This window comes from Lontra canadensis, unplaced genomic scaffold, assembly GCF_010015895.1.
Source record: "Lontra canadensis isolate GAN:19392208 unplaced genomic scaffold, GSC_riverotter_1.0 scaffold247, whole genome shotgun sequence".
NCBI classification, from domain to species: Eukaryota; Metazoa; Chordata; class Mammalia; order Carnivora; family Mustelidae; genus Lontra; species Lontra canadensis.
In genome coordinates this window covers 137,553-154,819 of record NW_022631241.1, presented here as the reverse complement: position 1 = coordinate 154,819, position 17,267 = coordinate 137,553, and the positions used below count along the sequence as shown (strand labels likewise).

At 39.3% G+C, this 17,267-nt stretch overlaps 1 protein-coding gene across 3 annotated transcripts in view; it reads left to right on the top strand.

Annotated features, from left to right (window-relative positions):
* The window catches only part of LOC116862481 (tubulin-specific chaperone E), a 72,371-nt gene that overhangs the window by 27,972 nt on the left and 27,132 nt on the right, over positions 1-17,267 (top strand). For all 3 annotated transcript variants that reach the window (XM_032849778.1, XM_032849779.1, XM_032849780.1), the window contains exon 3: positions 3,837-3,921. In XM_032849778.1, the coding sequence (XP_032705669.1) occupies positions 3,837-3,921 (85 nt within the window). The remainder of the gene's footprint in view (positions 1-3,836; positions 3,922-17,267) is intronic.

The following is a 17,267-nucleotide window of genomic DNA, read 5'->3' as shown; positions in this document are numbered from 1 at the left end:
AGTAGTTTTAAGTTCACAGCAAAACTGAAGAACAGGTGGAGCGATTTCCTTCTGCCCACACACATGCCTAGGCTCCCTCATTACAGATGTCCCCCACCAGAGTGTACATTTGTTGCAATTGACCAACCTGTATTGATACATCATTATCACTCAAAGTCCATTGAAGTTCACTGTTGGTGTTGTATATTCTGTTGCTTTGGGGAAATTTATGATATTATCATACAGAGTAGGTTCACTGCCTTAAGAATTCTGTGCCCCACCTGTTCATCTCTTCCTTCCCCCTAACTATTTTTAAAATGTTAACATATTTAATTGTAAAATATACATAACATAAAATTAACCATCTTAACCTTTTGCTTTTTCTCTCTTAAACCATTATTTTGGAAGATTTTATTTATTTATTTGACAGAGAGAGCTATGTGAGAGAGGGAACACAAGTGGGGGAGAGGGAGAGGGAGAGAGAGAGGAAGAAGCAGGCTTCCCGCCAAGCAGGGATCCTGATACAGGGCTCGATCCCAAGACCCTGGGATCATGACCTGAGCCGAAAAGAGATGCTTAATGACTGAGCCACCCAGGCGCCCCTCTTAAACCATTTTTAAGTATATAGGTAAATAGTGACTAGGGTACCTCATATAAGTAGAACCATAGAAGTCTTTGTCCTTTCAGGATGGCTTTTTTTTATTTAACAAAATACCTTCAAGGTTCATCCATGTAGCATGTGCGAGAACGTCATTCCTTTTTACGGCTGAATGTTCCATTGTATGTGTATCACATTTTTTTATCTGTCCGTTTGTTGATGGATATTTGGGTTATTTCTACCTTTTGCCTGTTGTAGGTAATGCTGCAATGAACACTGGCATCCGAGTGTCTGAGTTTTTTTTAATGCTTGTGGTTATATGCCTGTAAGTAGAATCGAGGAGTCATATGGTAATTCTACATTTAGCTTTTTCAGCAATCACCTGAAAATGTTTTGCAAAGTGACAACATTGTTTTATGTGTCCACCAGCAGTATATGAGGGTTCCGGTTTTTCCACATCCTTGCCAGCATTTGTTACTTTCCATTATTTTGGCTGTAGCCATACTATTAAGTGTGAAGTGGTATCTCATTGTGGTTTTGATTTGGATTTCTGTAATGACTAATGATCATCTTTCTGCGTGTTTATTGGACATGTGTATATCTTTGGAAAAATGTCTATCCAAGTCCTTTGTCCATTTTTCAGTTGGGTTGTCTTTTTTTTTAGCTTTTTATTTTAATTCCTGTTAGTTAACATACGGTGTTAATTAGTTTCCAGTGTACAGTCTAGTGGTTGAACAATTCCATATATCACCCAGTGCTCATTATGACAAGTACACTCCTTAATCCTCTTCAGCTGTTTCACCCATCCCCCACCCATGTCTCCTCCAGTAACCATCAGTTGGTTCTCTATAATTAAGAGTCCATTTCTTGATTTGTTTCTCTTTTTTTTTTTTTCCCCTTTGCTCACTTGTTTTGTTTCTTAAATTTCACATATGAGTGAAATATGGTATTTGTCTTTCTCTCACTTATTTTGCGTAGCATTATATTCTCTGGCTTCATCCATGCCATTGCAAATGGCAAGATTTCATTCTTTTTATGGCTGAGTAACGTTCTATTGTATATATAGACCACATCTTCTCCATCCATCCATTCATTCATGTGCGGACACTTGGGTTGCTTCCATATCTTGGCTATTGTAAATAGTACTGCTATAAACAATAAGCATACATGTATCCCTTTGAATCATGTTTTCTAGTTTCAGAATTTTTATTTAGGGTTTGAAAAAAAAACACAGTTGTAAAATTCTCTGCTGAAATTTTAAGGTCATCCTTTATTTTCCTGAAAATATTAAGCATAGTTAAAACTCCATTATGCAGATGCCTGATGAATCTGTTTATGTTCGCTGTTGTTTTCCTTGGTTCTCAGTCACGGAATCTTTGTCTTTTTCTGCACTTGGATATTTTTGTTAGAATGCCAGGTATGATGACGAAAAATTATAATTCCAGCTTTGCGATCGTGTTATCTTCCTTCGATCCTTTCCAAGGATTTACATTTAATCCCTATGAGGGTTAGTTAATGTATCTTATCGCTGGTGTCTCCTTACTCTTAGAATAAAGACATCTTGAGCTCAGTACAAATCCTAGAGACTTTCTCAGCAACTTGGACCTTCCTTGGGGGGCTATGATTCTCAGTATTGATTTTTTAGCCCTTGAAATCTGTCCAAAGCTCTGTTCAGCTTTTTAGCTTCTTATATAAGAATTACCAGATGCCTTAGGGGAAGACATTGCTCTAAATGTTTATTAGTTAAACTCTGGGTTTCCCTTTTCTCTCACATGTTGGCTTTGTAATTCTTGGCTGCCTTAGTAGCTCTCTGGGATGTACACATATATCTTTAAAATTGTAGTAAATATACATAACTAAATTGACTATTTTAACCATTTTTCAGTGTAGAGTTCGGTGGTATTAAGTACATCTACATTGTTGTGCAACCCTCACCACCGTGCACCTGGAACGCTTCGTTTTACAGAACTGGAACTCTGTACCTATTAAATAATAACTCCGCATTTTCTTCTTCCCTCAGCCCCTGACAACCCCCATTTTACTTTCTGTCTCTATGAATTTGACTGCTCTAGGTGTCTCGTGTATGTGGAATCCTATCTTGTCTTTTTGGATTTGGCTTATGTCATTTTAGCATAATATCTTCAAAGTTCAACCATGCTGTGGCATGTCTCAGACTTTCATTCCTTTTATTGGCTGAATAACCTTCTGTCGACTGGATACACCACATTTCATTTGTCCATTCATCATTAATGGACACTTGGGTTGCTTCCACCTTTTGGCTATTGTGTATAATGCTGCTATAAACCTAAATATGCAGGTATCTGGGTCCCTGCTTTCAGTTCTTTTAGGTATATACCCAGAAGTGAAATTGCTACATGATTTGGTAATTCTGTGTTTAGTTTTTTTGAGGAACGATCCTACTGTTTTCCATAGTGGCTGCAATATTTTACATTCCCATGAGGAGGGCACAAGGATTCTAATTTTTCCATATCCTCACCAGCACTTGTTATTTTGTTTTGTTTTGTGTTTTGACTTTGGCCATCATAATTGATGTAAAGTGATTTTCAAAAATAGTTTATGTAGCTTTTCTAGTTTTTACTAGGAGGGTTGATCCAGAAGTGAGCCACTCCATCTTTCTTTTACACCTAGCATAGTACTGTATATAGAGTGTTCTGGAAACTAAAGGGGTATACAAACACAAGGTCTGAGTCAAAGACAGCAAAGTGTGATGGGTAAGCCTTGACTTCTGGAATTACAATCACCTAGGTTTGAAGTTGTGTGACTTTGAGTTATTTTACCTGTGTTGAATAAGGATACTATTTATATATAGTTTTTTATTTTATGAAAAGCAGAATAGTAGACTAGGACTCCAAAACTTGGGTATTTGTCCAGGAATTAGTAAAAAAGAAGGTAATACTATCTGCTTGACAAAGACAAAGTGTCTTGTGAGAATAACATGAAGTAATGCAAAGAAAAGTTTCTGGCATTCAATAAGTGCTCAGTAAGTTTTAGCTATTGTTTCTTTCAGTTGTAGTTTTTGTTGGCTTATGAACCAGACATGCTATCTATCATATTTGCTGATTGTAGTCCCAAGTCTAAGGTTAACTTGCTCTTTTTCAAAAGATATTTTTCGCCCCCAGTGGTGTCTGTGTGATAGGGTTTCCATTGCTAACTGTATTTGCTTGCAGCAAAAAGGAGCATTAATTATCTCCGTCCTCACTTAGTCCTCACTTTTTTTTTTTTTTTCTTATTCTATTAGGACTCTGGTTAGGAGTAGAATGGGACAATCCCGAGAGAGGAAAGCATGATGGAAGCCACGAGGGGACTGTGTATTTTAAATGCAGGTAATTTTTCATTATGAATTTGCACAGTTATTTCAGGTAATATTCAATAGTTGAATAAAGGGGGATGGAGAAGAAGAAATGTTTGGCTTTGGGTATAGTTATAATGTAGAATTTGATGTATTCTTAAAAAAAAACAAACCTAATTTGCAGAGTTTTTTCCCTTAGCTTTTAAAACTCTGGCTCTTAACTTCACAAGTAAGATTGCTTGCTTTTTCCTTCCTTGGGTTTTGTTTCTTGACAGCTTTTTTAAATTGGATAAATATAAACATTTCTCATCAATAAACAATTTACAGTCCACTAAGTGAATAATAAAAAAGAGAAATAACCTAGGTATCCAATAAGAAGCAGTTGATTAAACAAAGTACAGACCACCTGAACAGGGGACTGCTAGGCCACTGTCAAGAAAAGTGCTTATATTGCTTATCAACTAATATTTTTAACTGCTTGAATTCAGAGAAACTCTATGAAGCTTTGAAGAGGATGGTGGGATGCTTTCAGACAGAATTTTTGAAATTTTTGTTGTTTGTTTTCCTTAGTAGGTTTCAGTTTCTCAGAAAGACCTTGGTGTTTTGTTGTTGTTGTTGTTGTTGTTTGTTTTTTGTTTTTTGAGAGAAAGCACAAACCAGGGGGAGGGCGGAAGGAGAGGGAGAAGCAGACTCTCTGCTGAGCAGGGAGCAATGCAGGACTGACCCCTGGACCCTGGAATCAAGACCTAAGCCAGAGGCAGAGGCTTAACCAACTGAGCCACTCTGACGGATCAAAAGATCAAAAAGGTCTTTTAACATCAAACTTATTTTCCCTTAAGTGTGGCAGAGTGAACGCAGTCCTGGCCCTGAATGAGACTAAATTTACTAACCTCTAAAATGGGGATCAAAATTAGATAATAGCAAAATATATTTCCCAGCCTACCATTCTGTAATTTTGAAGAATCAGGCAGATGACAGACTTGGAATGAGGCCGGCTCAGATGTGTCAAGAGTTCATGGAAGATACGTTTAGGGAGGTGTGGAAGTAGAAGTTCCTTATCCTGGCTTGTTGATCCCCCACCTTCCTGAACCGTGACCTCATAAACCTTCCAGTGAAGGAGCTTTTCCTCAAGAGCCTGCCCAGCCCCATTCCCTTTTCTAAAAGTGCACCCACATCATTTGTGATTGCGTGGACCTTAATGGGCTCTAGATGGAGTGATGTTTTCACTCTTGGTTATTCTTAGTGTAAAAATGAAGAGTTGTTTCAGTCTTGACAGACCTTCGGGATTTGCCCTGACGGGCTGATAGAGGCCTTGGTTCAGGAACAGGGACTCATTGTTTGGATTCTTTCCCTTGGAATAGTATTTGCTTATTTCCTCATGTCTTCTAGTGTGGTCATGCCTGAGCATTTACAAACTGAAATACATACTCTCCTGTTCCAAACTACTATTCTTTCATTTCATTGAAATGAGCCTTTTGTTGATTTTAAGTCTTACATGGGTAGGTAATGTTAAGTCTGTATCCCGTTGCAGAATATTTATGGGGTAGTACAGAAGGGAGCATTGGGTCTGATGTGGTGGAGAACCACTGGTCTAGACTAAGAGAATCACCTTTATAGTTGTTAATGCTTATACTGGCATAATTAGGAAGGACATGACTAATAGAGATCGTATCAGTATTGTGGAATCTCTGTCTCGTACGAAACAGATTACATTACATGTATTTGTTAAGTTCATTGATCTCTTCCTAATACATCATACACACTTCTTCCCTGTCAAAACCCGTGTTTGGAGGTGGCCATACGGAGGTGATCTGGTCCACCCCCTAATCCTCTTTTGACAGTGTCACGCCAACTACTTGGGTTCTGGCAGGAGTGGGGGTTGATCATTTCATGTCACTCTAATTTCAGTCTAATCTCTTATATGACCTGAGGTACATCTGGCAATCTTCTGAGCTACTACTCATCATTAATATTTGTGACACAAGTTTACAGGTTTATCCTAGAACTTACGGCTGTGAATCTCTCATCAGCATGCTCCCAGGTGCTTCTGTTCTCCATCTGTTGTTTTTTTTGGGGTGTAGAGAGGTTCAGTTAAGGTGATTAACCTGGAAGTTCTTTCCACCTTGCCCCTAGACGGCAGAATGATTTCCAGGTTCTTTTTTGTTTAATCTAAACTAGAGAGTATACTCTCAACAGAGCCCAGTGGGTCAGTATTCCACTGTTCAGTTTTTATTTAAAGTGTTCTCTTTCTAAACAGTTATCTTTTTCTTCTGGTGGGCATGAAATCTTTTTTTCTTTCCTTCTTTCTTTTTTTTTTAAAGATTTTATTTATTTGAGAGAGAGCACGCACACACAAGTGGGGTGGGGGTAGGAGGAAGTGGCAGAAGAAGAGGAAGAAGTAGGCTCCCTGCTCAGCAGGGAGCCCAATGTGGTTCTTGATCCCAGGACCCTGAAATCATGACCGGAGCTGAAGGCAGATGCTTAACTGACTGAGCCACGCAGGTACCCCCCACCCTGCCACCTTTTTAAAGAAATCTGAAAATGTAACTTTTTGGTGTGCCTGGCTAGCTCAGTCAGTAGAGTATGAGACTCTTGATGTTGGGGTTGTAAGTTTGAGCCCCACATTGGGTGTAGAGAGTACTTAAAAATAAAATCTTTAAAGGGGTGCCTGGGTGGCTCAGTTGATTAAGCGTCCAACTGTTGATCTCTGCTCAGGTTTTGATCTCAGGGTAGTGAGCGAAGCCCTGTTTTGGGCTCCATACTCAATGTGGAGCCTACTTAAAATAACTAACTTTTTAAAAAAGTGACTTTTCTTTGGCACCAGTGAATGGAATACCTGACATCAGAAGAAATGCGCTGTTCTAGACTTTGTGCACAATACTGGATAACTTACAAAATAGAATCTTGATTTGCTCATCTTGCATGTGTCATAAGATTGTTGTAAAGTATTTTGAGGTTCTTAAGTGAGCATTAATGGATTACTATAAATTATTCCCCTGCTATGGTGTAAAGAGTTAAAAGAACTTTTTAAAAAAAGTCACTATGTACTGATAGTTTGCAGACAGGGCACATTTCTGCAAAAGATGAAGAAGAGAGGTATTTCATTCTTGGAAAACTCCCATAAATCAGGGCAAAATAAAAATTGTGTCACTCGGGGTCAGTCTACAAAAAAAAGTGAGCTGTTTTTCCTTTGGAAAATTAGTCTCCCAGGTCAGTTCTCGCGTAAAGCACTGTACATCAAGTGAAATGGAAGTTAGTTTTGCAAGCTTGCCTAAAAGGCTCTAAACATGTCTATTTTGTCTGCAGCAAAATAGGGTATGAAGATCAACAAGAGACCCAGCCTTTCCCAGGAGGTAGCATCTAAAGCCCCGACAAGAAAAATGCTTACTATGGTTAATTGGTCTGTGGAGGACCCTTGCCTTTGAGTAATATTGCCAGATTCGAGAAAGAAAAATATGGAATGCATAGTGAAATTTGTATTTTTAGATCACCGGCCAGTCATTTTTTAGTATAAATATTGGACATGTATGGGACATACTTATACTAAAAAATGATTGGCTATCGATCTAAAATTCATATTTCACAAAATTCATCCTGAATTTTAGCTGACAAACCTGTTGGGGAGGTAATAGTGCAAATTGAATCTCTATGACAGGGCTTCATGACCGTCCTCCATTCCCACAAGGGCCATGGTCGGGATGTTGATTTCATTCAGAGCATCTGTAATTGGTGGGCAGGAGGAGGACAGAACCAGCACAAGCTGAATGCTTATGAGGGAAAAATGTTTGGACTCTCCTCCTCCCAACCCCCCCACCCCCAAATTTTTTTCTCTTTGGGCAGGGTTCAGAATTTCAGTGTTTTGATCTACCATCTCAGTAATCATCTGGAATGAGTCTGTGTAGATTATTAGTTTATTTTTGGATATTTATTGTTACTGGTGGATCTTCATTCACTTGGTATTTTTCAGTATTTGCAGGTCTGTTTTGTTTTCTGAGAAACCCTCCAGGAATGTTCCAGAGGAGACTGATCTTTGATGTTATCCTTTGATCTGTAAAGGGCATAGCATCCACTTTGCAGCTACCTAATACATACCATTCTAACTCCTTTGATCTGCTTGCAGTCAAACTAAACAGTAATATAGATCTCTTCTTGAATGGTTCATCACCACTGTTTAAAAAGTGTGAATTTAGAACCAAAGTGAAAACTGTGGCATTTGTTTTGTATTGTGTTTTCTCATTTGTTAGAATTGTGCTAGTTTTTAAACTTATGTACTCAAACTGTTTCATTTATTTTTTGTTGCCGTATAGTTGGCAAACAATGTTATGTTAGTTTCAAGTGTTCAGCATTGTGGTTTGACAGTTCTGTGCATTGTACAGTGCTCACCACAGTAACTGTAGTCCCCATCTGTCAACCTACAGTGTTACTACGGTAGTGTTGACTATATTCCCTGTACTGTAGTCTTCATCCCATGACCTTTTTTTTTTTTTTTTAAGTTTTATTTTTTTTTTTGGGGGGGGGGGGGGGGGGGAGAATCTTTAAGCAGGCTCCCTGCTGAGCACAGGGCCCGAGGCTCGATCCCAGGAGCCTGAGATCATGACCTGAGCCAAAATCAAGAATCAACTGCCTAACTGACTGAGCCACCCAGGCACTACCCCACCCCCATGACCTATTTTTAACTGGAAGTTTGTACCTCTTAATCCCCTTTACCTGTTATGCTTATCCCCACCTGCCTTCCCACTTTGGTAACCACCAGTTTGTTCTCTGGATTTAGGACTGTGTTCCTCTTTTGCTTGTTTGTTCATTTGTTTTTTAGATTCTGTATATAGGTGAAATCATACTGTATTTGTCTTTCTCTGACATATTTCATTTTTTGTAATACCCTCTATGATATTGTTGTGAACATGTAGTGCATTCCTATTGTGGATGGCAAGATTTCATTCCTTTTTTTTCTGAGTAATTGTTCCATTGTATATTTGTATGTCTGTATCTTATCTTTATCTATTCATCTATGGATGGACACTTAGGTTGCATCTGTATCTTGGCTGTTTTAAATAATACTGCAATAAACATAGGGATGCATATATGTTTTTGAATTAGTGTTTTTGTTTTCTTTAGTTAAATACCCAACACTGGAGTTGCTGGATTGTATGCTATTTCTACTTTTAATTTCTTAAGGAACCTCCTTACTGCTTCCCATAATGGCTGCACCACTTTACCTACCCACCAACAGTGCACAAAGGTTCTCTTTTCCCCACATCCTTGCTAACACTTACCTGTTGTCTTTTTGATAGTAGCTATTCTGACTGGTATCTTATTTTTTTTTTTTGGTATGTATGTATGTATGAACGTATTTTTAAAGATTTCATTTTATTTATTAGAGAGAGAGAGATGAGCAGGGGGAGGTGCAGAGAGAGAGCAAGAAGCAGGCTCCGCACTGAACAGGGAGTTGGATGCAGGGCTTCATCTCAGGACTCGATCCTAGGACCCTGAGATCATGACTGAGCTGAAGGGAGATGCTTAACTGACTGAGCTACCCAGGTGCCCCTTGTTTTAATTAAAAAAAATTTTTAAATTTTAAATTTTTAATTTTTTTAAGGATTTTACTTAATTTATTTGACAGAGATCACAAGTAGGCAGAGAGGCAGGCAGAAAGAGATGGAGAAGCAGGCTCCCTGCGGAGCAGAGAGCCTGATGTAGGACTCATCCCAGGACCCTGGGATCATGACCTGAGCCGAAGGCAGAGGCTTTAACCCACTGAGCCACCCGGTATTTTTTTTTTTTTTTTAAGATTTTAATTTTTAAGTAATCTCTTAGCCCAACGGGGGACGTGGCACTTACAACCCCGAGATTGTGACCTGAGCTGAAACCAAGAGTCAGACACTCAACAGACAGTACCACCCAGATGCCCCTAAGATTTTAATCCGTACACCCAGTGTGGGGCTCGAACTCTCAACCCCGAGATCAAGAGTTGCATGTTCCACCACTGGAGCTAGCCGGGTGCCCTGCATTTTTGTTTTGTTGATGGGCTCCTTCCTGTGCAAAAACTTCTTAGTTTGGTGTAGTCCCCATAGTTTATTTTTGTTTCCCTTGCCTCAGGAGACATATCCAGACGTATCCACTATTTTTGTGCATCTTCTAAGAAGGTGATCCACTCTCACTCTTGCGTGTAGCTGTCCAGTTTTCTTGACATCACTTGTTGTGAAGACTGCTACTACCCCATGGTATATTCTTGTCTCCTTTGTCATTGATTGATCATTGGGGTTTCTTTCTCCCCCTGGGCTCTCTGTTCTGTCCCATTGATTTGTCCATCTGTTTTGTGCCAATATCTTATTGTCTTGATTAGTTCAGCTTGGTAGTATAGCTTGAAATTTGAGATTGTGGTATCTCCAGCTTTGTCCTCCTTTCTCAAGATTGCTTTGGCTATTCTGGGTCTTCTGTGGTTCCGTATGAATTTTAAGATTATTTGTTCTAGTTCTGTGTAAAATGCTCTTGGTACTTCGATAATGATTGCATTAAATCTGTCAGTTGCTTTGCGTAGTAAAATGGGCATTTTGATGTATTCTTCCCATTCATGTGCGTGGAGTATCTTTCCATTTGTTTGTGTTCTCTTCAGTCTCTTTCATCACCGTCTTACAGTTTTCAGATTAGGTCTTTAACTCCTTGGTTAAATTTATTCCTAGGTATTTTAGTCTGTTTGATGCAAGTGTATGTGGGATTGTTTTCTTGACTTCTCATTCTGCTACTTCATTATTAGTGTATAGAGATGTAATAGATTTCTGTGTGTTAATTTTTTCTCCTGCAGCTTTACTGAATTCATTTATTCTGATAGTTTTTTTTGGTGCACTCTTTAGGGTTTTTTATACATAGTATCATGTCATCTGCAAATAGTGACAGTTTTACCTTTTTTTTTTTTTTTAAAGATTTATTTATTTGACAGAGACAGAGACCGCAAGAGAGGGAACACAAGCAGGTGGAGAAGGAGAGGGAGAAGTAGGCCCCCCACTGAGCAGGGAGCCCCGACGTGGGGCTGGATTCCAGGACCCTGGGATCATTACCTGAGCTGAATGCCGACACTTTAACGACTGAGCCACCCAGGCGTCCCACAGTTCTACTTTCTTACCAACTTGGAAGCCTTTTTTTTTTTTTTCTCTTGCCTGATTACTGCCTCTAGGATTATTTTTTCATTTAAGTCATACGATATTTGAAAAACAGATCTTCCAAAAAAATTTAAAAAGGAAGATAAGTAGATTTTCCCCATTCTGTTTCTATACCCTCCCCATTTTATTCCTTTAAGGCAAACCAGTACTATTTCATAAATTTCATACTTTCCTCTCACCAGAATTACAAATTTCACTAGTTCTTTTTTAAAATTTTTTTTGTTTTTATTTTATTTTAAGATTTTACTTATTTGTCAGAGAGCGAGCACAAGCAGGGGTCTGGCACGCAGGGAGAAGCAGGCTCTCTGCTGAGCAAGGAGCCTGATGTGGAACTGTCTTTTTTACTTAAAGATTTATTTATTTGAGAGAGTGCATGCTTGTGAGCCCAGGGATGGGTGGTGTGGGGCTGGGGGGAGAATCTTAGGCAGACTCCCCACTGAGAGCGAAGCCTGATGCGGAGCTCGATCTCAGGACCCTGAGATCATGACCAGAGTCGAAATCAAGAGTCAGAAGGTCAACCAACAGAGCCACTCAGGCGCCCCACAGATTTCACTAGTTCTTAAATTAAGACCTATTTCATAAATGTGAGATTCTAGGAACAGTTGCTCACATGCAGAACCTAGTTGGTTGTTTTTTTTTTTTAATTTATTATTTATTTGACAGACATATATCACAAGTAGGCAGAGAGGCAGGCAGAGAGAGAGAGGAGGAAGCAGGCTTCCCGCTGAGCAGAGAACCTGATGCGGGGCTCGATCCCAGGACCCTGGGATCATGACCCGAGCCGAAGGCAGAGGCTTTAACCCACTGAGCCACCCAGGCGCCCCAGAACCTAGTTGTTTGTACACATTTAGATCGGTATATAAACTGTTCTCAATTGTCTGGAATTCAGTGCTTGACAACACCTCGGGCTCTAATTCAGCCTTGTATATGTAAGATTTACCATTAATAGCACTTATTTTCCAGTGAACACAGGATCTATTTGTGTTCTGTCCTTAGAGAAAAATAAAGGAGATTTGTAAAAGTGATCTCTGTAACATACTTCAGGAAAAACAACATAATGTCTTATTTAAACATTTGTTTAAACCATAACGTTTTATTTCAAATGTTATAGTTTTGTAAATGTTTTATTGTCAGTGATACTGTTTCTGCAGTGCTGCTTTCTTTATTTTCATCAGTATTTCCCACAGAGGATCCTGTTGGATGCCTCTGGTAGGACAAAAGTACCACCCCTTTCACCAGTCTGCTCAGCCTGCACAGTTCAGCTACGTTTCTATTTCTTTGTTGAATACACTCAAGACCCAGGGTTCTTTTTGTGTTTCACGTTCTTGCAGGAGGCATAAAACAGTGTTGGTTTTTTTTTTTTTTTTTAACTTATGTATTTAAGTAATCTCTCTACCCGACCTAACACTTGAACTCCTCTAGATGGGTCAGCCTCTCTCTTCTTCCCACTGCTCTTCACCATCGTCTAGCACGAGGTTCTTTATACGGTGTCTGTTTTCCAAGAGGGTGGAAATGGGGGCTGTGAGGCCTCTCTCTGTTGGTACAAGCAGATCACTGGGTGAGCCTAGATTCAAGAGGAGGGGAAATAGGTATTACCTGGTAATGGGATAAGTGGCAAAATCATATCACCAAAGGGCACATGGGCTGGGAGTCATCTGTGAATGTAACCCACACAGTTCACCAGCTGTCAGTTGCTCACATCTCTTCCCCATGCAAAGTTCGCTCCTCTCACCTCCAAGAGTCCTAGCCCCTTTGGGCACTGGCTCGAAATCCAGGGTGTTGCCATCGAAATTAGTTCCAGGTACTAATGAGGCTCCTTGGATGCATTTTCTGGTGCAGGTGCTCAGGAGGGGCTCCTTGATCCGGATCCGAGAGGTAAAAAGTTCTTGGCCCTCCTCATACCCAGTGCACGGTGATGAGAGGGAAGGAGTAATTGCAGTTACCGGTTCCAGGAGAAGCACACAGCAGCCACTGATCTGTATGGTTCTGGTCTGGCCTGGTGCTCCTCACCAGTTCCTCTTCCTCTGACGCATGGAGTGTTCCTTTTTTTTTTTTTTTTTTTAAGATTTTATTTATTTATTTGTCAGAAATCACAAGTAGGCAGAGAGAGGGAGAAGCAGGCTCCCTGCTGAGCAGAGAGCCCAATGTGGGACTCGATCCCAGGACCCTGAGATCATGACCTGAGCTAAAGGCAGAGGCTTTAACCCACTGAGCCACCCAGGTGCCCCCATGGAGTGTTTCTTGTTGAGGGCCCATCTCTCTTCCTCGGAAGCATGGTTTGCCAGTAAATGCAACGGATCCTGTTCAAACCAAGTTACCTGTAACATGAAAGCACCTGGAGTCATTCTTGACACCTACTTGGCTCTCAGAAATGTTGAGTTGTGTAATAGTACCTTCTCAATAGTGAACGCTGCTCTTGTGGAACATTCAAAGCATGGTGTTTCATGCACAAGTAAAATATATCAAAGATGGAAAATTCACAAATTAATGATACCATATTTCCTGAAGTTTTTGCTTAGTCTTTAAAAATAATAACCTTTAATTTCTTCTATAATAACTTTTTGTTTTGCCCCTCCTGGTTTCTTAATTTGTGCTTTGAAGCAGTTAAGATTTGATTCAGTTAAGATAAGATTCTCTACTATGTAGATTTGATCTATGTGAATCCAGATGGCAAATACCATGCTGGGGAGCTAAAATACTGCCTTTTTTTTTTTTAACTGAATATGTATCTCATATGTGTATATATATATATATATATATATATATATATACACACACACGTATATATGTGTATCTGCAACTATATATATAGTTAAATATATAAATACGTATATAAATATATATATATGTATAAACTTTTTAATTTAAATTCAATTAACATATAATATATTATTGGTTTCAGAGGTACAGGCCTGTGACTCATCAGTCTTCTATAATATCCAGTGCTCATTACATCACATGCCCCCTTAATGTCCATCGCCCCATTATCCCAACCTCCCACCTGTCCCCCTCCAGCAGTCCTCAGTTTGTTTCCTAAGATTAAAAGTCTCTTATGGTTTGTCTCCCTCTCTGGTTTTGTCTTGTTTCATTTTTTCCCTCTCTACCCCTATGATCCTCTGCTTTGTTTCTTAAATTCCATGTATCAGTGAGATCATATAATTGTCTTTCTCTGATTGACTTATTTTGCTTAGCATAATACCTCTAGTTCCATCCACATCATTGCAAATGGCAAGATATCTTTTTTTGATGTCTGCATAGTAATCCATTATGTGTGTGTGTTTCTATATATACCACATCTTCTTTATCCTTTCATATATTGATGAATATCTGGGGTCTTTCCATAGTTTGGCTATTGTGGACATTGCTGTTATAAACATTGGGGTGCAGCTGTCCCTTCAGATCACTACATCTGTATCTTACGTAGTAGGGCATTTGCCCTACTACATAGTAAATACATAGTAATGCAATTGCTGGGTCATAGGGTAGCTCTATTTTCAACTTTTTGGGAACCTCCACACTGTTTTCTATAGTGGCGGCACCAGCTTGCATTCTCACCAACACTGTAAGAGGGATCCCCTTTCTCTGCATTCTTGCCAACACCTGCCATTTCCTCACTTAATTTTAGCCATTCTGGCTGGTTTGAGGTGGTATCTCATTGTGGTTTTGATTTCTATTTCCCTGGTGATGAGTGATGTTGAGCACTTTTTCATGTGTCTGTTGGCCATTTGGATGTCTTTTTTGGAAAAATGTCTGTTCTTCTGCCTATTTCTTGATTGGATTATATGGTCTTTGGGTGTTGAATTTGATAAGTTCTTTATAGATTTTTGGATACCAGCCCTTTATCTAATATGTCATTTGCAGATATCTTCTCTATTCTCTCAGTTGTCTTTGGTTTTGTTGACTCTTTCCTTTGCCGTGCAGAAGCTTTTTATCTTGATGAAGTCCCAATAGTTCACTTTTGCTTTTGTTTCCATTGCTTTTGGTGAAAGGTCTTCCAAGAAGTTGCTGCAGCCATGGTCAGAGAGATTGCTGCCTGTGTTCTTCTCTAGGATTTTGATGGATTCCTATCTCACATTTAGGTCTTTCATCCATTTTGAGTCTGTTTTGTGCATGGTGTAAGAATATGGTCCAGTTTCATTCTTCTGCATGTGGTTGTCCAGTTTTCCCAACACCATTTGTTGAAGAGACTGTCTTTTTCCCTGTTGGTTATTCTTTCCTGCTTCATCAAAGTTTAGTTGATCATAGATTTGAGGGTCCACATCTGGGTTTTTATTCTGTTCCATCATTCTATGTGTCTCTTTTTGTGCCGGTACCATACTGTCTTGATGATTACAGCTTTGTAAGAGAGCTTGAAGTCTGGAGTTGTGATGCCACCATTGGTTTTCTTTTTCAACATTCCATTGGCTATTCGGTGTCTTTTCTGATTCCATACAAATTTTAGGGTTATTTGTTTCATTTCTTTGAAAAATGTTGTGGTGTTTTGATAGGGATTGCATTGCATATGTAGATTGCTCTAAGTGGCATAGGCATTTTAACAATATTTGTTCTTCCAGTCCATGAGCATGGAATGTTTTTCCATTTCTTTGTGTCTTTCTCAGTTTCTCTCATGAGTGTTCTATAGTTTTCTGAGTACAGATCCTTTGCCTCTTTGGTTAGATTTATTCCTAGGTATCTTATGGTTTTGGGTGCAATTATAAATGGGACTGACTCCTTAATTTTTCTTCTGTCTCATTGTTGGCCTATAGGAATTCAACTGATTTCAGTGCATTGATTTTTATATCCTGCCACTTCACTGAATTCCTATATGAGTTCTGACAATTTTGGGGTAGAGTCTTTTGGGTTTTCCACATAAAGTATCATGTCATCTACAGAGAGTGAGAGTTTGACTACTTCTTTGCCAGTTGGGATGTCTTTTATTTCTTTTTATTGTCTGATTGCTGAGGCTAGGCCTTCTAGTACTATGTGAATAGCAGTGGTGATAGTGGACATCCCTGCCATGTTCCTGACCCTAGGGGAAGAGTTCTCAGTTATTCCCCCATTGAGAATGATATTTGCTGTGGGTTTTTCATAGATCGCTTTTATGTATTGGGGTATGTATCCTCTGTCCCTACACTGTGAAGAGTTTTCATCAAGAAAGGATGCTGCACTTTTTCAAATACTTTTTCTGCATCTGTTGAGAGGATCATTTGGTTCTTGTCCTTTCTTTTATTAGGGTAGTGTATCACATTGATTGATTTGCAGATGTTAAATCAACCTTGCAGCCCAGGAATAAATCCCACTTGGTCATAGTGAATAATACTTTTAATGTACTGTTGGATCCTGTTGGCTAGTATTTTGGGGAGAATTTTTGCATCCATGTTCATCAGGGATATTGGTCTGTAATTGTCCTTTTTGGTGGGGTCTTTGTCTGGTTTTGGGATCAAGGTAATGCTAGCCTCATAGAGTTTGGAATTTTTCCTTCCATTTGTGTTTTTTGAAACAGCTTAAGATGAATTAGGTATTCATTCTTCTTTAAATGTTTGCTAGAACTGGGGCGCCTGGGTGGCTCAGTGGGTTAAAGCCTCTGCCTTCGGCTCAGGTCATGATCCCAGAGTCCTGGGATCGAGCCCCGCATCGGGCTCTCTGCTCCGTGGAGAGCCTGCTTCCTCCTCTCTCTCTGCCTGCCTGTCTGCCTATTTGTGATCTCTCTCTGTCAAATAAATGAATAAAATGTTTAAAAAAAAAAAAAGTGTTTGCTAGAACTTCCCTGGGAAGCCATTGCTTGTTGGGAAATTTTTGCTTTAATTTCCTTGTTGGCCGTGGGTTTGTTCAGGTTTTCTTTTTCTTCCTGGTTCAGTTTTAGTACTTTATACATCTCTAGGAATGCATACATTTCTTGCAGATTGTCTAATTTGTTGGCATATAATTGCTCATAATATGTTCTTATAATTATGTTTGTTTGGTGTTGACTGTGATCTCTCCTCTTTCATTCATAATTTTATTTATTTGGGTCCTGTCTCTTTTCTTTTTGGCAAGTCTGGCCAGGGGTTTATCAATCTTATTCTTTCAAAGAACCAGCTCCTAGTTTCATTGATCTGTTCTACTGTTCTTTTGGTTCCTATCTCATTGACTTCTGCTCTAATCTTTATTATTTCTCTTCTCCTGCTGGGTTTAGACTTTATTTACTGCTCTTTCTCCAGCTTCTTTAGGTGTAAGGTTAGGTTGTGTATTTGAGACCTTTTTT